We start from the raw sequence: 23,210 nt of genomic DNA, 5'->3' as shown, positions 1-23,210 counted from the left end.
GCAAGGCACTTAACCCTAATTGCTCCAGGGTCGCTGTTGATAATGGCTGACACTGGCCATGACCTCAATCTCTGAGGGTGTCTCAGGGGGAGTTGGGATATGCAAAAACATTTTTTTTCCAATTCACACATGTACTAATACACAGTTGTACATGTGTGAAATTGGACAAATAAGCACCCACCTAATTATTATTATTATTATACAGTATATGGGTGATTCAACGTAAGTGGTGTATATTGCTGTCCCACCCCCCAAAAAAACATTTAAAAAACAGTTAAGTCTCCAAACTTAGAACATTTATTTACACCATGATATGTTCTAGCTCTATCCAAGGCAATAACAAACATATTGTTCAATAAATATAGTTCATAGTCAGTGTTTATACACCTATTTCTATTGAGAGGTGGCTGTCCCAATCCGTCACTCCTATACTTCATTTTTGAAAATAAAGCAATCAGTGATTTTTTTTTAACACTTATTTCAATAGAACATCTTGAGTTTATCTATGATTACACTGAAAGATACTTTTATCTAATTATTCATTTTGTTTATTTCATTTTATATATTTTTTTATCTCTGAAAAATGCTGTCCCCACTTTTGATGTCACTACCGAAGCACACACTTTGAAAGACAACAGAATGAATGTGCCTTAAGCCACAACACTACACATATCACCAGGAGATGGGATTGCAACCCTCTCCACTATGGCCACATGGTGAGTAGTCAGTCTGCAAATATTTTTATAAAATAAATGAGCAAATTGGATGAATCTTAATGTATTTTTAAGAGGGGTCACTACCAAATATCTAATACAGTTGAAGTTGGAAGTTTACATACACCTTAGCCAAATGCTGTTTTTCACAATTCCTGACATTTAATCCTACTAAAAAATCCCTCTCTTAGGTCAATCACCACTTTATTTTAAGAATGTGAAATGTCAGAATAATAGTACAGAGAATTATTTATTTAAGCTTTTATTTCTTTCATCACATTCCCAGTGGGTCAGAAGTTTACATACACTCAATTAGTATTTGGTAGCATTGCCTTTAAATTGCTTAACGTGGGTCAAACGTTTCAGGTAGCCTTCCACAAGCTTCCCACAGTAAATTGGGTGAATTTTGGCCCATTCCTCCTGACAGAGCTGGTGTAACTGAGTCAGGTTTGTAGGCCTCCTTGCTCGCACACGCCTTTTCAGTTCTGCCCACAAATGTTCAACAGAAAAAAAATTGAGGTCAGGGCTTAGTGATGGCCACTCCAATAGCTTGACTTTGTTGTCCTTAAGCCATTTTGTCACAACTTTGGAAATATGCTTGGGGTCATTGTCCATTTGGAAGACCCATTTGCGAAATACCCCTGGGGTACACCTCCAATTGATTCAAATGATGTCAATTAGCCTATCCAAAGCTTCTAAAGCCATGACATCATTTTCTGGAATTTTCAAGCTGTTTAAAAGCACAGTCAACATAGTGTATGTAAACTTCTGACCCACTGGAATTGTGATACAGTGAAATAACCTGTCTGTAAAATGTTTTTGGAAAGATTACTAGTGTCATGCACAAAGATGTCAGAACTGACTTGCCAAAACTATAGTTTGTTAACAAGACATTTGTGGAGTGGTTGAAAAACGATTTTTAATGACTCCAACCTAAGGTTATGTGACTTCTGACTTCAACTGTATATCAGGAAATACGTAAAGTATGATTTTAGGACTCAAATATGTTTGCTGGTACAAACACTGCATTCGGAAAGTATTGAGACCCCTGGACTTTTTCCACATTTTGTTACGTTACAGCTTTATTCTAAAATTGATTTAAGCATTTTTATTTCCTCAACAATCTACACACAATACCCATTTTTTTGCAAATGTATAAAAAAAACACACATTTACATAAGTATTCAGACCCTTTACTCAGTAATTTGTTGAAGCACCTTTGGCAGTGATTACAGCCTCAAGACTTCTTGGGTATGACACTACAAGCTTGGCACACCTGTATTTGGAGAGTTTCTCCCATTCTTCTCTTTAGATCCTCTCAAGCTCTGTCAGGTTGGATGGGGAGCGTCACTGCACAGCTATTTTCAGGTCTCTCCAGAGACGTTCGATCAGGTTGAAGTCTGGGCTCTGGCTGGGCCACTCAAGTACATTCATAAACTTGTCCCTAATCCACTCCAGCGTTGTCTTGGCTGTGTGCTTAGGGTCGTTGTCCTGTTGGAAGGTGAACCTTCGCCCCAGTCTGACGTTCTGAGTGCTCTGGAGCAGGTTTTCATCAAGGATCTCTCTGGACTTTTCTCTGTTCATCTTTCCCTCAAGCCTGACTAGTCTCCCAGTCCCTACCGGTGAAAAACATCCCCACAGCATGATGCTGCCACTACCATGCTTCACCGTAGGGAGGTGCCAAGAGTTCAATCTTGGTTTCATTGGACCAGAGAATCTTGTTTCTCATGGTCTGAGAGTCCCCATTGCCTTTTAGCAAATTCCAAGCGGGCTGTCATGTGCCTTTTACTGAGGGGGGGGGTCTGTCTGGCCACTCCATAAAGGCCTGATTGGTGGAGTGCTGCAAAGATGGCCTTTTCTTCTGGAAGATCCTCCCATCCCCACAAAGGAAGTCTGGAGCTCTGCCAGAGTGACCATCTGGTTCTTGGTCACCTCCCTGACCAAGGCCCTTCTCCCCCAATTGCTCAGTTTGGCCAAGTGGCCAGCTCTAGGAAGAGTCTTGGTGGTTCCAAACATCTTCCATTTTGAAATGATGGAGGCCACTGTGTTCTTGGAGACTTTCAATGCTGCAGGCATTTGTTGGTACCCTTCCCCAGATCTGCGCCTCGACACAATCCTGTCTCAGAGCTCTACGACAATTCTTTCGACCTCATGGCTTGGTTTTTGCTCTGACATGCACTGTCAACTGTGGGACCTTATATAGACAGGTGTGCCTTTCCGAATCATGTCCAATCAATTGAATTTACCACAGGTGAACTCCAATCAAGTTGTAGAAGCATTTCAGGGATGATCAATGGAAACAGGATGCACCTCAGCTCAATTTTGAGTTTCATAGGAAAGGGTCTGAATAAGTAAGGTATTTGTTTTATATTTTATAATTGACAAAAAAAACGTTTTTGCTTTGTCATTATGAGGGATTGTGTGTAGATTGATGAGAAGAAAAATTATTTAATCAATTTTAGAATAAAGCTGTAACGTATATCAAAATGTAGAAAAAGTCAAGGGGTCTGAATACTTTCCCGAAGTCACTGTACATCTGTCCAAATTAAAAATAACAAGCCATATGTTAGCTATAGGGATTCTTTAAAGTCCAAAATAAGCCAAAATTGTCCAAAATTAAATGGTTACATCTGAAACAATTGACACCATAGAGATGATGGATTCTGTGACAGCCTCAATGAAGTGCCTGTGCTGTCTCCAATTTAAAGTTGCATGCTCTACCAACTGATCTACAGAAGACCACCATGTGTGTAGTGGACAAGTGCACACTTCAGGAAAAGGTGTCGAGTATTGTATTTGGCCAAAACATATTGACATCACTAATGTGCTATACTGTACTGTACTGTACCCTACGGTATTCTACTGTACTGTAGTGTGTAATACTGTACTGTACTCTACTGTACCCTACTCTACGGTATTCTACTGTACTGTGCTTTACTATAATGTAACCTACTGTACTGTAGTGTGTTATACTGTACTGTACCCTAATCTACGGTATTCTACTGTACTGTGCTTTACTATACTGTAACCTACTGTACTGTGTGCTCCACTACATTGTGCCCTAATTTATTGTACTCTTACTGTACGGTACTCTACTGTACTGTGCTCTACTTTACTCTACTTGAGTTTCTTACAATTGAAGAAAGGGCCCATGGACTCTTTATCTAGTGGTCTTGATCTTGAGACCACTCAAGACCACAAATTCAGTCTTTAACTTGTCATGGTCTCTTGGGCCTGGATCTTGGGACCAATGTTCTGGTATAAATCTTGGCTCCTGGATATGCACTTACTCCTTGGTTTACAAACCATAGCAAAGATGATCTATTATATTGACAAGATATTTGAGTGACTGCTCTAACAATGTAAATATATGTCCTTAGAGATGGAACGCAGATGGGAGGAGGCAAGATCAGGTGGGACCATTCTAGCCAATAAGAGGGCAGATACACGTATGAACAACAGGCCACAGAGATAGATAGAGGACTCATCTTTGTATCTGTGCCATTATAGCACCTGTGACAGCATGGGCAGCGCCATTGAGGCTATCTACATTTTAAAGCAGGAGTTGGAATCAAAATTATTGGTTTATATAATTCCTTTCTGTTCTGTTTTAAACCTCCAAAATATTTTTTATTAAAAACATTTAGCTCCACATTAAATTACTTCCGATAGAGCAGCTTGCTTTGGAGGGGGCAAGCTATTTACATGCAATTGGACAGACGCGAAAGCAAGAGAGAGTGGAGGAGGTGGCTTGCCTTGAAGCGCTGGGTATCTTATATGAATTAGGCACACATAATTATACCTACGGAGGACCAGTTCTGTATCTTTGAACTTCAGAGCTGGCTTAACGTTGAACCAACTAGCTAGCTATACTCAGCAAAAAAAATAAATGTCCTCTCACTGTCAACTGTGTTTATTTTCAGCAAACTTAACATGTGTAAATATTTGTATGAACATAAGACTCAACAACTGAGCCATAAACTGAACAAGTTCCACAGACATATGACTAACAGAAATGGAATAATGTGTCCCTGAACAAAGGGGGGTCAAAATCAAAAGTAACAGTCAATGCAGCTGGTGGCCACACCAGATACTAAGTACTGCAGTGCATCTCCTCCTCATGGACTGCACCAGATTTGCCAGTTCTTGCTGTGAGATGTTACCCCACTCTTCCACCAAGGCACCTTCAAGTTCCTGGACATTTCTGAGGGGAATGGCCCTAGCCCTCACCCTCTGATCCAACAGGTCCCAGACGTGCTCAATGGGATTGAGATCCGGTCTCTTCGCTGGCTATGGCAGAACACTGACATTCATGTCTTGCAGGAAATCATGCACAGAAAGAGCAGTATGGCTGGTGGCATTGTCATGCTGGAGGGTCATCTCAGGATGAGCCTGCAGGAAGGGTACCACATGAGGGAGGAGGATGTCTTCCCTGTAACGCATAGCGTTGAGATTGCCTGCAATGACAACAAGCTCAGTCCAATGATGCTGCGAGACACACTGCCCCAGATGAATCGCGTTTTAGTCTCGGATTCATGTTTATCTTCGAAGGAATGAGCATTACACCGAGGCCTGTACCTTGGAGCGGGATCAATTTGGAGGTGGAGGGTCCGGGGCAGTGTGTCACAGCATCATCGGACTGAGCTTGTTGTCATTGCAGGCAACAATCTCAACGCTACAGGGAAGACATCCACCTCCAAATCGATCCTGCTCCAAGGTACAGGCCTCAGTGTAACACTCATTCCTTCGAAGATAAACACAAACCCAACCATCACCCCTGAGACAAAACCGCGACTCGTCAGTGAAGAGCCCTTTTTGCCAGTCCTGTCTGGTCCAGCGACGGTGGGTTTGTGCCCATAGGCGACGTTGTTGCCGGTGATGTCTGGTGAGGACCTGCGTTACAACAGGCCTACAAGCCCTCAGTCCAGCCTCTCAGCCTTTTGCGGACAGTCTGAGCACTGATGGAGGGATTGTGCGTTCCTGGTGTAACTCGGGCAGTTGTTGTTGCCATCTTGCACCTGTCCCGCAGGTGTGATGTTCGGATGTACCGATCCTGTGCAGGTGTTGTTACACGTGGTCTGCCACTGTGAGCATGATCAGCTGTCTGTCCTGTCTCCCTGTAGCGCTGTCTTAGGCGTCTCACAGTATGGACATTGCAATTTATTGCCCTGGCCATATCTGCAGTCGTCATGCCTCCTTGCAGCATGCCTAAGGCACGTTCATGCAGATGAGCTGCGACCCTGGGCATATTTCTTTTGGTGTTTTTCAGAGTCAGTAGAAAGGCCTCTTTAGTGTCCTAGATTTTCATAACTGTGACCTTAATTGCCAACCGTCTGTAAGCTGTTAGTGTCTTAACGACCGTTCCACATGTTCATTAATTGTTTATGGTTCATTGAACAAGCTTGGGAAACATTGTTTAAACACTTTACAATGAAGATCTGTAAAGGTATTTGGATTTTTACGAATTATCTTTGAAAGACAGGGTCCTGAGTTTAGCTAGCTAATAAGCTTGTGTATGCATAGCGCCACCAGAATTCAAATAAAAACACATCTCACCTTTTAGTAGCTATTAAATCCAATATGAAACATGGTGTCTATAGTATCCTTAACTAGCATTGAAAGGTTAATCCATTCTTCTCGAATAAAAAAATCTTTCCCCCTAATTTCTGAATCATGCTTGTAACGTCAGTAGGCTACTAGACTATGCTTCAGGGGGAGGGGTGGGTTGCCTACACACACACAGGCAAAGATTTTCAGCTGGCAGGTAGGCAGACACAAGAATACGTTTCTGCGTGACAGAGTGAGGGCTTTGCCTTGGAGCTTTGTTGCATTTTTTGTTGGACTGGAAAAAAATGTCTGGGACATAAAATAACGTTATTAACCAGTTTCCATGCTTTTAAAATGATGGTTCTGTTCCGGAAGAGTATATATAACTTTCGTTTGTGGTTCTGATGCTGTTCCTCTAAAAATGTAGTTATTTTCTGGTTTTCGGTTCTGTTCCCTAAACCGGTTCCAACCCCTATTTTAAAGTATTCCATTTTCTTATTCTTCATTGGCTGATTTCTCCGAACTCATAGGAATCCCCACCGAGTTGACTACTTTAAAATGGTGGAAGCTCTCAATGGCAATGTCTATGCTAAAACTTGTTGTATATCCATGATGAGTCCTCAACCTATCTCTCGGACTCTGACAACAGGCACAAGTCTGAAATAAAGTAATTTTTGCGTAAATTGCCGAAATGTCACACGCATCCACTTATATCATTGCATTCGTAACAACCTAACCATTTTGAAACTTATATTCAATCAGATAAGCATCACGTAGCAAATAAGAAATTCAATTTTTTGTTAACCAAATTTGACCCTCATTGACCTCCATACAAAATTATGGGATTATGGGAGGAGTAAAACCTCTCACTTTGCCTCTTCCTCTGACCACAGGCAACCCACTTTGTAGAAGATAATGCTCTCTGATCATTGGCTGATAATTTCCAACCCCTAGGAATCCCCACCCAGTTGACCACTTTTAAATGGTGGAAGCCCTCAATGGCAATGTCTATAAAAAAAACAAGATACCCCTATTTATCTCAAAGATTGACACATGATACTGAAACGCCTGTAAAGATAGGTAAAGTGTTAATTTAAACATCTAACAACATAATGAATTAGTTGCATAAGTTATTCAATAACTCAACAAGTTTCAGATTCATACAATCAACATTTTACAGAGAACAATAGAGATTATATTTCTCTAAATTCCAATTTAAAGGTTTTGAAAATCTGGTTAAAAAGCATGTTTTTACTATTTTGTTAATTTGGTATCCAAAATAAAATGTCTAAAATGAATCTGTAATGAATCTGTTCTTCCCTTTTATTGCATCCTTTTACTATTACATTTAGTGGGGTGGTAAGGTACTCAGGTAAATATTTCAAATATGCAATACAAACCAAGTGTGTGAGTTATATACTGTATACAGAATGTCTCCCTGACAATCTGATCTGGTCTACCTGACATACTGTATGTTGGAAGACGTGTATTGAAGGTCTGGGAGAAATAGGATACAAATGTGCATTGTATTCCGACCCCCAAATTACACCAGTTCTATAGGAAAGAAGACCGACTAAGGAATGGGATGACCTCAGGGCCTCCTTAATGGTGCCGTCTGGGCAATAATGTCACCACAGTGGCACAGTCTCACCGCGGCCGGCACGGGTGAAACTTTCCCATGATGAGCAGAGGAATTAATGATGAAACACCATTTGTATCCATCAGATGACAAGTCATCCGTCTGAGAGCAGCCACTGGACCGTGGCAGAAGGCTATATTTAAAGAAGGCTCTCTGTTTCCAACCACCATTGTACATTTCATGGGCTCTGCTTGTAGGACACCACGTGTAGCGACACCGCTCTTTCTCGCTGTTATACAATCTGTGTGTGTGTGTGTGTGTGTGTGCGTGTGTGTGCACGTGCATGTGTGCTTTGTTGCCCTCTCCTATAAATATACTTTTCTAATGTGCTTTTGTGTGTGGTCCACTGGTCCATGTGGGTGAAATGGCTCTTAGCCCTGCAGAATTTGAGCTGAGTGACCTGAGAGTTTGTTTGGCTCATCAACAGGGTTTTTCTATTCCTCTGTCCCTCTCTGGCCCTTCTCTGGTATGCTCTTTATTAGGCCATGGATCATAGGATGGACTATTGTTGTAGCATTGAGGGTCTTTTAAACTTTGTAAGCCATAAACCCCTTCAATCTAGTTTATTCTAGCAGGATATAACCTAGACAAGTTATCAATTATGTGCATATGATATACTGTAGAAAGAGACATGACTGCTGTCCCTTATGCCACATACATAATTCCAGGTTATCAGCTGCAGATGAAAGTCACACACCCCCCCCCCTCTCATAACTAGTGCTTCTGCTACTGGCATGGAATATTTAATGCTGAGAGGTAAAGAGCTCGAGTATTGTATTTCAGGTCCTTCATTACCATAATTGCTTTTACCAACCAAGTAGGCTTTCCTTACGTAACCGAGTTTTAAATGTTTAATTACATTGTTTTAAAAAAAAAAATAATTTTGAAACCACTTTTGTCACATGAAGTTGTTGCCATTATTATTTATTAAAATGAGAGCTTTTTGTGCTGTGTGCAGACGATATTGTGTTTGAGCCGTTTTGATCGCTTAGGTCTGGGAGCAAGAAAGACGATATTGTGTTTGAGCCGTTTTGATGGCTTAGGTCTGGAAGCAAGAAAGACGATATTGTGTTTGAGCCGTTTTGATGGCTTAGGTCTGGGAGTAAGAAAGACGATATTGTGTTTGAGCCGTTTTGATGGCTTAGGTCTGGGAGTAAGAAAGCGTCTGTCACAACACAGTGGAGTAACAGCTTGCGTTTCCATGTCTAAGTTACACTCCCTTGGAACGGCTTAACAAGCAGGGCTATACCAACAGAGAGCCTGGTTAGTGTTACAGCGTCTCTCAGCCTCAGAGTCTGACAGATGTCAGTGCTCTCAAGGAGCTAGATGTTGTTACGTATGGGCAAAAGCCTCTTTAGTTTTGTGCTTTAAAATGATCTTTGTGGGGGAACCTTTTAAATGTGTTGCTTTGATGAATGAATTTGGTAGAGATGTTGCGTGGGAGTGTTTTGTACGGTAACTGCTTGGAATTTCCTGCAGCTGTCTGTGGGAAGCGTTTGGCCTGCAGGTTAGCTTTAATGAGAGTGTGAAATTTGCCCGGATGTTCAAGTGGAATGTTCTTTGTGTGGCAATGTGGTGTGGGTGGCTGTAGTGTCAGTGGGCCTGTGGGATTGGAGGGCTGTAGTATGTGCAGTGCACGTGCGTGTGTGTGTCTGATGTGGGTGGCACTATAGCGCAAAAATCCTGGAAGTGTACATTTGTTATTGTCAGGGTGTCCTTGAGCTAAAGATGTGGAATAAAAGCTTTCTTTGGCAGTGGGATATATATATATATATATATATGTATATGTGTGTGTGTGTATATTATATAAATATCATATATATATATATCAAAATATATTTAAAAATATATATATATATCAAAATATATTTAAAAAAATATATATATATATATGTGTGTGTGTATGTATATAGTTGAATGATTCAACATTCAACATTTTGTCATGTATTATTATCTCTAAATACATCTCATTGATCCCATTTATGCATCCAGGAATGGGACAGCACTTTTTTCCACCATCAAGGATCCTGGAGTTGTACTAAATGCGGCTTGATTGGCAGGATGTCAAGTCATCATGTGCGACTTCACTTACCTCCCAAGGTTTTGTGTTCATCGGGAAATCTGAATTATTAAACATTCTGATGTTTTTGACTGATCTGCTAATACATGTTGGCTGATATGTGATGGATTACAGACTTCTTCTGTTTTTTGTTTGATATGAATTCATCCTGAAACTAAAATGTTCTTTCACAGAGAGGAGCCATGGGAAGCACATACTTTACAGGACCAATTACAGATACTCAAACAGAAGCAGGAAGAAAACGCTGTTTGAAAAGTCAGAAGAAAGATCAAAAACATATTTGCATAATCTTTTCCCCCCCACACACCGGAGGGCCAGATGTCTCCAGACGCAGCACCATTCATTTAATCACAAAGCATCATATGATGGCTTCAGTTAAAATGTGGTTTGTCATTTGTTGTATTTTCCTTTATATTGAATGGCATAGTCACGATGGATATACCCTAGTGAAAGAAAGCTCTCTGAAATTGGCTGACGGCAACGTTTTGTGAAATATCTCCCGCCAGTTGTGACAGCCCCATACACAACCCAAAGATCGAAGTGATTGAGTGCAGGGAGGGAGCGGCTGAGTGCATATTTTGGACTATCGGGATAGTGCAGACTATCGGCATTGCGTGTCAGAGAGGGGAATAATTTGACAACTGTAGAGAGGAACATTAGAGAGGCTCGATTGCATTTATTCCATGTGCAGAGAAGTATTTAAAAGGATGCGGGGCAGAAGGAAACGCCATACCTAGATCACAAACACAGTCAGAGATCACTCTCACTGAATGACACCGAGGGGTAGGTGGATCTGTTGGTATGGGGCAATAAGGTCATTAGTTCATGGTAGATCGAAACATTGAATCGTGAGACTAGTTTTATTTATTTAACTAGGCACATCAGTTAAGAACAAATTCTTATTTACAATGTCGGCCTACCAAAAGCCATGCGGGATGGGTGCTGGGATTAAAAATATAGGACAAAACACACATCACTGCAAGAGAGACAACACAACACTACATAAAGAGAGACCTAAACACAACAACATAGCATGGCAGCAAAACATGACAACACAGCATGGTAGCAACACCACATGACAACAACATGGTTGCAACACAACATGGCAGCAGCACAACATGCTACAAACATTATTGGGCATAGACAACAGCACAAAGGCAAGAAGGTAGAGACAACAATACATCACGTGAAGCAGCCACAACTGTCAGTAAGAGTGTCCATGATTGAGTCTTTAAATGAAGAGATGGAGATAAAACTGTCCAGTTTAAGTATTTTTGCAGCTCGTTCCAGTCGCTAGCTGCAGCGAACTGAAAAGAGGAGCGACCCAGGGATGTGTTTGCTTTAGGGACCTTTAACAGAATGTGACTTTGCAGAACCGGTGTTGCATGTGGAGGATAAGGGCTGCAGTAGGTATCTCAGATAGGGGGAGTGAGGCCTAAGAGGGTTTTTATAAATAAGCATCAACTAGTGAGTCTTGTGACGGGTACACAGAAATGACCAGTTTACAGAGGAGTATAGACTGCAGTCCTATTTTATTTTTTTTTTTAAACAATTTTACCTTTATTTAACCAGGCAAGTCAGTTAAGAACAAATTCTTTTTTTCAATGACGGCCTAGGAACAGTGGGTTAACTGCCTGTTCAGGGGCAGAACGACAGATTTGTACCATGTCAGCTCGGGGTTTGAACTCGCAACCTTCTGGTTACTAGTCCAACGCTCTAACCACTAGGCTACCCTGCCACCCCGGCATTGGTGGCAAATCGGATGACCGAATGGTAAAGAACCTCTAACCTGCGATCTATAAATTACATCTCCGTAATCTAGCATGGTGAAGAGCTTTAGATTGGAGTGAGAGAGATGAAGGGTGTGTAAGAGGAGACAAGTGGGAAAGGATGAGATGGAGAGGGGGTACAGCATGCATGAGTGAGTGTGTACGAGTTGGGATAGAGAATCATTAAAGGTGTTGAAATCCGTCCACATCGAAGCTCCCAGTAGAGTGGCCTTCTGCTCTGTGGCCAGGCAATACGAGACCTATACTAATGCGGGAAGTGGCAGATGTTCTCATCAGTCTAACGCGTTGGAATAGGAAATGATAGTCACATGCAGGAGGTCCCATAAACTTCTGTGACAGATGTTGTGAAGAGTGTAGCGAACGCTGACAGTTAATAATTGGAATCACTGAATGCCAATCAGCCAAGACAGAAACTGAATTTCCATTGACTGAGTATGGTAGTAAAGTTTAAAGATTTGATCAATCTAGTCTGATTCCACCATGATTAAAATGCAAGGCTGCATCTAACCAGAGCTTGTTCAGTAACCTCTGTCGGTTTCCCTCTCCCCCTCCATCCATGTTGTTATTCAGTTATTCATGGTGGACAATGCAGCAGATGACTGGAGGATAGCCATGACCTACGAGCGCATCTTCTTCATCTGCCTGGAGATCCTGGTGTGCGCCATCCACCCCATCCCAGGGAACTACACCTTCACCTGGACAGCGCGCCTGGCCTTCTCCTACACCCCGTCCAAGACGGACGCAGACGTGGACATCATCCTGTCCATCCCCATGTTCTTGCGGCTGTATCTCATCGCCCGCGTCATGCTGCTCCACAGCAAGCTCTTCACAGACGCCTCGTCCCGCAGCATCGGGGCGCTCAACAAGATCAACTTCAACACACGCTTCGTCATGAAGACCCTGATGACCATCTGCCCTGGCACCGTGTTGCTGGTCTTTACCATCTCGTTGTGGATCATCGCTGCGTGGACCGTGAGGGCCTGCGAGAGGTCTGGACCTGCTGCCCTATCACAGTCACGCTATGCTGCACAAAACACTGCATGAACCATAAATAAGGCTTCATGGTTTGCTGGGGAAACAGGCGTTAACTCATTATGTGTCATACTTTAGACTTCCATCCAGATGTAGTGCTCCATCCACACATTCCCAGCAATACCACCAGTTTGCATTTAATTCTGATTCTCTCCATGGAAATGTCAAGAGATAGACAATCATGGCCCATAGTTTACGTTTTGTTAGAAGATATGCGAATCTGTTTACACCTTATTTATATTGCACATGAATTAGGCACAGATGTTTCTATAATGTATAAGACGTTGAAGTATTTGGCAAGCTGACTCCAGTCTGACACTTATCTGGAACCTTCCATTCCAGATACCATGACAACATGGACATAACCAGCAACTTTCTAGGAGCCATGTGGTTGATATCAATCACTTTTCTAACCATTGGATATGGGGATATGGTACCCAACACTTACTGTGGAAAAGGAGTCTGTCTCCTCACTGGTATTATGGTGAGCCTTACTGCAGAAATGATATTACATTCTCATGCCACAGCTGTGCTCTCTTTTGCAATGCTGCTTATGAGGTTGTATCTTTAAATCCAGCCCTTATGTGTCTTATTACTTTTTTAAAAACCTGCCAATATTTATTTTTTAAATCTCTGTTGGGGTGGCAGTGCGGATACATTCATATCCAGAGGATATCAGAAGTCAGAATCTGTGATTTCCTTTTTGTTTATAGCATAATTCCCTATTATTCCAATAAGGTTCAAAAAACAAATGTAACTGACTAAATACAGGCAACGTGTAACAGTCTGTTTGTTCCTCCCAGGGAGCCGGCTGCACAGCCTTGGTAGTGGCTGTGGTTGCAAAGAAACTGGAGTTAACCAAAGCTGAAAAACATGTTCATAATTTTATGATGGACACCCAGCTGACAAAAAGAGTAAGGAAATACTTCACTTGCATGTCGTTTTAAGTGTAAACTGGAAAGAATAATCTCAGCCCCCTCGTTTCTCCATTGTGTTCTATTTCAGGAAGACCAAGCATGGTTGAAAATGAGTACAGTATGTTTTCCATTACATGAGTAGTATTTTGTTTACCGGGAACAGTGTTTCTAACCGTGCTCTTTGTGTGCCAGGTGAAAAACACAGCTGCAAATGTACTGAGGGAGACCTGGCTCATCTACAAGAACACCAAACTTGTGAGGAAGATGGACCATGCCAGAGTCAGGAAGCACCAGAGGAAATTCCTCCAAGCCATTCATCAGTAGGTACCCTGTCTGAAACGCTGCTGGCAGTGTGGTAAATACTTATTACACACTGGTATCTGCAGTCCCACACTTTGTCATACAGTATCACAGATAATAATACAAACCTGAGATCTGAATTGTTTGACACCTGTAGCCCAAATCTGTATTTACAATGTTGACCTTTTTTTCTTTTGTTGTTTCTCATTTCACTACATTGTTTTGTAATATTGATAAGTTGGAATGGAGTCGGGAAGTATTTAGTCCCAAAACGTGTCAGTAGTGCCCTAACAGCTCTTGAGAAGAAATGAATTATAGTAGCAGTCATGCTAGCTGTATTAGTATTCACTAGAATGTCTAGAAACCAACCCTCATAGGTCAATTATTTAACATCAAAGTTGACTTGGTAGTAAGAGAATTCTGATACTAACTGTTAAATTCTATATTATAATATAATGGTGTCATAGTGGTGTTACTAGCTAAAATGTGGTAAGAATTGCAAAGTAGTCATTCAATCTTTTTATTGAAAGCAATTTACTTATTAGATCAGAAGAATGTAAAAGGACTGGGAGCTCTTTCTCAATTGCAGATAACTTATCGGCATTTAATTATTGGTTGTGCAATCCAGTATCTTCAAAACAACTCTAAACCATTTGAACCACAACCTAAACTAACCTGCCTTCTCAGTGTTGACAGGAGAACTTATCTCTGCCCACCCCCTATCTCATCCTGCATCACCATGATGTAAGGACCTGCCAGTTCTATTGCATGTCAACATGACTGTTGTGTATCTAAGATCGGAGTCAGATGTCATGCCGACCTCTGGGCCTACACATCCGTGTGGTTCCTTTAGTCCTGTATGATCAGTCAGTTACTTGTCAGGTAGTCTCTGAGATAGTCTCTGCTCTCTATCTCCAAAACCCTATTGATGTTAATGTTCTCTCTTTTTATAAACCTACGCCTACTTTTACCACTGCATTTCCCCAATTTTTAACTAAGCGACTGACTATCATATGAAACTCAATGAGATATTTCTTCTTTTTGAGGTCAGGTTTGGTTGAAATTATTATTATGATTAGAGTCAGATTATATTCATATGCTACAGTGAAACTGTTCTTTGTTTTGATATACTTTTCTGTGTTGTATGTTTTATCTGTGTTAACTGAACTGTGTGGTCTCCTGTGTGCAGCTTTTAATTTGCTCATGATTATTTTTTATATATATGCATCGTATACAATGACGACATTAAAATATTTGATTCTTGAAAGGGAGTATTGGCTTCTGCAACCCCCATCCAAAATGCAGCTGTTTTATAGGCTTCTGTCATAGTTGCTCGGGCAGGGTTATTATGTCCTCGGGCTATTTGTGGTAATGACAGCATATCATGTCGACCTCCTCTTCTTTAGGACGAGCAAATAATAGGAAACCCTCAGGGTTTAGGCAGAATCTCCACAGCACCAGATTCAGCTGTAAAACGCCACTTCCACCACTTTGTTCAAGGGCATGTCCATCTCCCCTTTTGTACAGGCTCAGTAAGCCGTATGAAGAGGGAGTGGGTCTTAGCATAGAAGTTGTGGTTCTGAGAGCACTTCCTGGTGTGTGCTAAGTCAAGTGATGCCTGTGGCCTCAGCTGCAGGGTTCATCTCCAAGTGTGGCTTGCCTGGGTGGATGTACTCACACCCGTGTGTTGGGATGAGTCAGTGGCCACATTCAGGGTCTACCTGGGAGCATGCTCATCCCTCAAGTGGAGGGCTGGAGAGGGGTCAGTGACCTGTCTTGAGGCAATAGCGGTGGGAAAAGTATGAATAGTTCCTATGCCAGAGCTGGATCAATCACCCTGTAAGATCCTCCACCACCGTAGGGGACATATCTGAGGGGAGGAGGTAACTTTGTTCTTCTGAAGTGAGGCTTTTTCAATGGTGTGATCCTGGGGAAAACCTAGGTAAATGTTAGCTAGACAACTTGTCAGCCTGCCACGGCTGCCTGTCTGGTCATTGGTTCTCTCAGTGAGGCTGGTCTTACATACAGTACTGCATGCCTGATAGACTTGGCCGGCTGGAGGGGAGGATTAGGACAGGACCTCAGGGAGTAGCTAGCAAGGGCCGGACCAGAATAATGTGACAGGACAATTGAAGTTGTAAACCCGATGATTCCATCTGTGATGGCCTGAGGTGAGGCATAGCTATGAGGTGCTGCTGATGGTGATAGTGATGATGGTATTAAGTTGATGTTAGTGTTGTGATTTTTATGTGTTGTTGTTATTCAAAATGGCAGCAGTGGGATTGGGGTTGCAGTACCCAGGCCTGAGCAGGAGACTGATCCTGCCATCTGGACACATTTATCTGATGTTGTAATAATTATTTTGTCTATTTTATGTTTCCTTTTTTTCCTATTTGTGTCGACACAATGCAATAGAGCTCGAAAGTAAGTCTTCGCCTAACATGTAGCTACAGATATGGTGTGTGCATGCAAATGAGAGCTTGTCTTTTTGACTCAATGATGTGACTAAAAATGTCACTCCCTCATTTGATAAGTGAAATTCATACCACAGCTACACATGTTGATTTCCCATCGAGCAATGACTGATTAGATCATGTCACATAAATGTACATTTGTCTGTAACGCTATATTTCAATTTATATAGCCAGTTACAACACCGTCAAGATTTTAATTTCGCTTTTAGATCATTAGCTGAACAGCATGATGATAAGGCCAAAATAAGTTAATCACGCACTAGCCTACAGAAACCCAGCATGGTCTCTTTAGAAAAGGCAAAGACCTCTTGATCAATTCTGCCCTACTTTTTTTATCTATCAAAGCATTACACATCTGCCAATTAAGCATCAATGCCAACCCCTTCCCTCTGCACCTCATTAATGAGAAGACACATACACTGCTAATGTTTCCATGTCACTTTCCCTTGATGAATTTCAATTATCGGTGATGGAAGGTGTTTTTCTTTCCATTGTTGCATGAATGTGATGAGAATTTGATCTTTAATCAGAAATCCACTGATTAAACTCCAATAATCTGTGCTTTCATGAACCGAAGGATGACCGCTGGTGCTTGAGGAGAGGAGAGGCTTGCTGTAATAACTACAGAATAGAACACATCTGTCCAGGTTAATGCATACTCCCCCGTCAATCTGCCTTAGCTACATTAACCAGGGCTAGGGGTCATCTTTCGGCTTGTGAAACCATTGTGACGCCTGAAACATTTGCATTTCCTCCATTTTTCTCTTGGATGACTGGTAGCAATAAAGACAGTGGCCATTATGACCACCAGCAGAATTCACCGATTTTAGGAAGACGCATTTTACATGCATAGCTGCACTGAGCTATCCACACTCATTAGTCTAGCGTAATGGCTCGTAACACCCTTAGTGGTGTGATGCATTTGCCTACAACTAGCATGATGCATGTACACAACCAGATGTCTTCCACTATGTTGGAGAAGATGAGAGGATTTTTTCGCAGGCACACAGATCTTCCTCTTTATAATGACACCACCCTTGCACTCTTAGAGGCAGGGAGGAAGGTAGGGGTACAGGAGGAAGCGGGACAGGAAGCAGCATGTGTCAGTTAGCTTGGTGACTCAGTGGGGGTGTGAAACAGGGACACGACCTGAGAGGCAAAGGTCGGGGTAAGCCTCCGAGAACTCCTCCTGCTTTAGAGACTCTGTGCTGTAACTGACACAGCGTGAGACTCTCCTCCTCAGCACAAATCCCAGTAGTAAGACAGGAAGGGCAGAGTCAGGCAGCAGAACGGCCTACCCATTAAACTGAAGACTAATTAGCATCAGTCTTCCTACAGCGAGGTAAACAGGTCAAGACAAAGATAGCAACCGCAAAAAAATATGGTGCAGCACAGTTGATAATGCCTTAAAGGGGCCATCTGTGATTGCTACATCCATTTTTTAAACTTTTAAATTAACTAAATATTCCCATTGATTCTTGAAGAACATCAACTAATCCCATGAGGGATTGATAAATTAACTGTTGTACCCCATTAGAACCCAAAATATAAGCTTGTTTTACTACAGATTTGCGCCATGTCATTTCAGCAAGCCATGATACCCACCATCTCAGATTGTTCTTGAAATAGTTTCTGTAGTTAGAAACAGGTAAGATTAGCATTCCTGTCGATGTAAATAAGAATTTGTTCTTAACTGACTTGCCTTGTTAAACAAAGGTTCAATAAAAAATATATACTTTTCAATAATAATAGTACGCAACATCCGATGTGGACCTAACTTCTACTAATGTGTAAGGCATGAGGAATCCCCCCAAAATGCCAAAAGCCACCCATTGACCCCCCACACCCCATGCCAATCCCACTCCAATGACCAGTGTACAATATCAGTTTTCAATGATTGACAAGTAGTATCACTCTGCAGCATGGAGTATTGCTTCTCCATACTATGTCATCTATTCATTGTGAATTTGGTCATGTTTTTCTCCTCTGTTCAGAGAAATTAGTTATTAAAGTCACTTGCATCATTTTACATAAAGTAGTATGAAAGTATAGGGATTGGACCACGAGATGCTGTGGTTCCTGCTATCCCGCGAGATGCTGTGGTTCCTGCTATCCCGCGAGATGCTGTGGTTCCTGCTATCCCGCGAGATGCTGTGGTTCCTGCTATCCCGCGAGATGCTGTGGTTCCTGCTATCCCGCCACACCCTTTTATCCATTTTGCTGGTCTCTTGTGTTTATAAATATTGTATATCACAACATTTCCTTTGCAACTTTGGGTAGAAAACCAATAGATTTGGCTTTTATGATGAAAATAAATTGCAGTCACAATTCAAGCCAGTCCTCCATGAAAACCATGCAGTTTATCCTTCTTTTACGTGTAATCTGTGTCCAGGAAATGTCCCCTTTGTATGTGGTTTATTCCCTTTGAAAGAATTCTAGCTTCGTTACTGTTAGACCATTCCTTGTGAACAAGCAAACCATTAGGCTACAGCATTTCTGATGGCTTCAATGTTATGGTCTCTAATGGTCTTCACGGGTAACAGTCCCAAACACACACTGTATAGTGTTTTGCAATGGTAATGGTATTGGGTTAAATGGCAATGTCACTAATCCCAATAGATATAGAGCTGTTTCCTGATAATTGTATTAATAAACATAAGACTGCCATGCAATGTATTATTTTATTAGGATTGTCACAACATTTTAGTCACTAGCCCATTTCTCCATCAAGGTTCTGGGCTTGTTGGAAAAGTCTTCATATGACAATTGCGCCATACAGATAGTCCTCTCAGATAGATGCCACTTGTTGGACTATTCAAGGAGAGTTGGGTTGAAGCATTAGGTTGCAAAGAGAAGGACAAACTGAATTGCTTCAGAGGACTTGTGAGGTTGACCAGACAATTTATTTTCATAATGAGCCAAATACACTGCTCAAAAAAATAAAGGGAACACTGAAATAACACATCCTAGATCTGAATGAATGAAATTCTCTTATTAAATACTTTTTTCTTTACATAGTTGAATGTGCTGACAACAAAATCACACAAAAATTATCAATGGAAATCAAATTGATCAACCCATGGAGGTCTGGATTTGGAGTCACACTCAAACTTGATCCAACTTTGATGTAATGTCCTTAAAACAAGTCAAAATGAGGCTCAGTAGTGTGTGTGGCCTCCACGTGCCTGTATGACCTCCCTACAACACCTGGGCATGCTCCTGATGAAGTGGCGGGTGGTCTCCTGAGGGATCTCATCCCAGACCTGGACTAAAGCATCCGCCAAATCCTGGACAGTCTGTGGTGCAACGTGGCGTTGGTGGATGGAGCGAGACAGATGTGCTCAATTGGATTCAGGTCTGGGGAACGGGCGGGCCAGTCCATAGCATCAATGCCTTCCTTTTGCAGGAACTGCTGACACACTCCAGCCACATGAGGTCTAGCATTGTCTTGCATTAGGAGGAACCCAGGGCCAACCGCACCAGCATATGGTCTCACAAGGGGTCTGAGGATCTCTTCTCGGTACCTAATGGCAGTCAGGCTACCTCTGGCGAGCACATGGAGGGCTGTACGGCCCCCCAAAGAAATGCCACCCCACACCATGACTGACCCACCGCCAAACCGGTCATGCTGGAGGATGTTGCAGGCAGCAGAACGTTCTTCACAGCGTCTCCAGACTGTCACATCTGTCACGTGCTCAGTGTGAACCTGCTTTCAACTGTGAAGAGCATAGGGCGCCAGTGGCGAATTTGCCAATCTTGGTGTTCTCTGGCAAATGCCAAACGTCCTGCACGGTGTTGGGCTGTAAGCACAACCCCCACCTGTGGACGTCGGGCCCTCATACCACCTTTATGGATTCTGTTTCTGACCGTTTGAGCAGACACATGCACATTTGTGGCCTGCTGGAGGTCATTTTGCAGGGCTCTGGCAGTGCTCCTTGCACAAAGGCGGATGTAGCGGTCCTGCTGCTGGGTTGTTGCCCTCCTACAGCCTCCTCCACATCTCCTGAGATCTCCTGATGTACTCGCCTGTCTCCTGGTAGCGCCTCCATGCTCTGGCCACTACGCTGACAGACACAGCAAACCTTCTTGCCACAGCTCGCATTGATGTGCCATCCTGGATGAGCTGCACTACCGGAGCCACTTGTGTGGGTTGTAGACTCAGTCTCATGCTACCACTAGAGTGAAAGCACCGCCAGCATTCAAAAGTGACCAAAACATCAGCCAGGAAGCATAGGAACTGAGAAGTGGTCTGTGGTCACCACCTGCAGAACCACTCCTTTATTGGGGGTGTCTTGCTAATTGCCTATAATTTCCACCTGTTGTCTATTCCATTTGCACAACAGCATGTGAAATTGATTGTCAATCAGTGTTGCTTCCTAAGTGGACAGTTTGATTTCACAGAAGTGTGATTGACTTGGAGTTTCATTGTGTTCCCTTTATTTTTTTGAGCAGTGTATATAGGTTTTCCACCCAAAGTTTCAAAGGAAATGTGATCTATTTAATAAACACAAGAGCAGCAACATTGATGTGTGGTGGTATAACAGGTACAGTGGTATCTAGTGGTCAAAGCCTAGTACTTTCCTATTACGTTATGGTAAATAATGCAAGCAACTTCAATAACTAATTTCTCTGAAAAGGGAACAAAAACATAAACAGTGAATACATTACATAGTATGGAAAAGTAATACTCCAAGCCACAGCTTCATGCTACTTGTCAAACATAGAGAACTGATACTGTATACCGGTTGTTGTTGTGGGATTTGCATGATTTTGGGGGGGATTCCTTGTGTCTTACTCATTGGTAGGAAGAGGTTTGGTCCTAATGTTGGGTACTATAGTTATTGAAAGGCCAATTTGGATGCAAACAATTAGCTTTTTTAAGACATTAAATTATATTTCAACAAGACAGTCTTTCTGGAATGCTAATCGTATATATGTTACTAACTGCAGAAACTATTTTCATTTGGTGGATGTGGAAATCCTCTTTCTTGTGCTTTGAGGTAGAACGAACCAACATTGTTTACAAACAATGTAATTGTAAGCCAACACTGTATAGCCTCAATTATAATTTTGATATCATGGGTGGTCAGTGCTTGAATCCATAGCACTGTCTATGAATTTGAGTGGTTACATTTCTCCAACCCCATCCCTCAGCTTTTGAAACAGTGGAGGGGTCCCACTTTGTTATTGTTTGAACAGCAGATTCTTCCTTTAAAGAATTCAAAGGGGTGTTGAAAAGCTTAGCATAGCTGTTTCCCCCCTGATGAATAGCAAAGCAAATAAGAAACTATTGAAAATTCAGGAACATTGAATCACAGAAGGACATAGAATGTTGAGTATGAGGGGGCCTGCCTGCCTTGTTCATCAACACCATTTGACAGCTTTTGGTCATCCAACCGTGAAATTGAGAATTCTGACAAGTCTAACATTTCAGCTGCACAAACGTTTTAATGCTGATGTCTTTCACACTTTAGTACATTTTTTATTTTCAATTTGCCAGATTACTTGAACAATAAAAGTGCTGTTTTTGCAATAACATTGGCTACTCGTTTTAGAATGTGCTTCTTCTGGACCATACGGCTACCCTGTCACTAGCTGCTGAGGCATCGTCTTTTGCCTGTAGGATCCTTCAGTGGCACTTTTGGTGCCCCCTGTTGGTCTAACTTGTCATCCAGCTCCACACATCTTTGCCTGTGAACTGGAATGACTAACAATGATGCACCATTGCATGAGAATAGATTAATCTAGCAGTCACTACAGACCCCTCATATTCTTCCCCTTGATCTACTGTGCTGTACACCATCAAATTCACACAGTCCAATTAGACCCGCAAACTCAAAAGCCTATCTCATCAGCTAGTCTGAGAGCATTGGGTTTTATCTGAAAGAAAAAGTTGACCACAAGGGCTATGTTACAGTCCTACCTCCAGCTCGCCCCGTGTGTTGGTCTCATTCTGATTTAGCATGCAGCACGGGTGGTTGCGGTAAAAAAAAAAGCTCTCCTGTTATCTTGAAAGATCGAGTGTGGTCCTGAGTACTGCACATTTGCTGTTTTCGACGTGCCAGTTAGTGTGGGTGGAAATCACTTGCTTAGTACCCTAATTAAACAGGAAATGTGAATTATTTAAGTCAGCTTTATGGATTAAAGAAAGTTACTAATTTTACTCTGGCTCTTGAAGAGGGGTATTTTATTTGTATTTTTTTAACCAGTCTGCGTCACCAACACAGAAAAGCTTTATGTCAGCTGGATGAGTTTCCCACTATGTAACAATTCAGCACATCACTGTCAGTACTCAGTAACTAAGGTGATTTTACATAATATACCAGATGGATTTTCTCTTATCAATAACACACTCACAGTCCAAAGATATGCGCTGGTATACTGCATAAAGCTCAGTAATATAATCTTGTTTTTTTGATCATTGAATTATATTTTACAATGCTGTATTTGTTTTTCAACTACTTTTAATTGAACATTTATTTGTATCCCCTTTTATATAGAGTTTGGCTATCATGGCACTTCAGGTGGAATTGCTCTGATTGACAGTTTTGATCTTCAAAATAGAAAAACACTGTCACTTGAACAATCTGCAGCTTTTTGAGGGATTAAATAATTCACTGAAATGGAGAAACCTCCAAGTGTTTGGATTAAGCTTGTATTATTATAGTTTATATACACTGCTTTAATCCTATATTTCAGCTAAATCCCATTGCAAGCG

The 23,210-nt window shown here is 41.8% G+C and overlaps 1 protein-coding gene and 1 long non-coding RNA gene across 3 annotated transcripts in view; both read left to right on the top strand.

Annotated features, from left to right (window-relative positions):
* The window catches only part of LOC118385209 (small conductance calcium-activated potassium channel protein 2-like), a 34,507-nt gene that overhangs the window by 5,306 nt on the left and 5,991 nt on the right, over positions 1 to 23,210 (top strand). Inside the window, exons 3-7 of one of the 2 annotated variants that reach the window (XM_035772160.2) lie at positions 12,340 to 12,758; positions 13,144 to 13,285; positions 13,605 to 13,715; positions 13,911 to 14,038; positions 16,434 to 16,442. In XM_035772160.2, the coding sequence (XP_035628053.1) occupies positions 12,340 to 12,758; positions 13,144 to 13,285; positions 13,605 to 13,715; positions 13,911 to 14,038; positions 16,434 to 16,442 (809 nt within the window). The remainder of the gene's footprint in view (positions 1 to 12,339; positions 12,759 to 13,143; positions 13,286 to 13,604; positions 13,716 to 13,910; positions 14,039 to 16,433; positions 16,443 to 23,210) is intronic. The other variant, XM_035772161.2, reaches the window with a different exon arrangement.
* Positions 8,909 to 10,920, top strand: LOC118385211 (uncharacterized). The gene is made up of 3 exons (XR_004825975.2): positions 8,909 to 9,162; positions 9,892 to 9,999; positions 10,153 to 10,920. It is a non-coding gene; the product is annotated as an uncharacterized LOC118385211 (long non-coding RNA).

This window comes from Oncorhynchus keta, chromosome 6 (genome assembly GCF_023373465.1).
Source record: "Oncorhynchus keta strain PuntledgeMale-10-30-2019 chromosome 6, Oket_V2, whole genome shotgun sequence".
Taxonomy (NCBI): Eukaryota; Metazoa; Chordata; class Actinopteri; order Salmoniformes; family Salmonidae; genus Oncorhynchus; species Oncorhynchus keta.
Note: the sequence above shows the minus strand (reverse complement) of the source record. Positions and strands in the feature narration are given on the sequence as shown.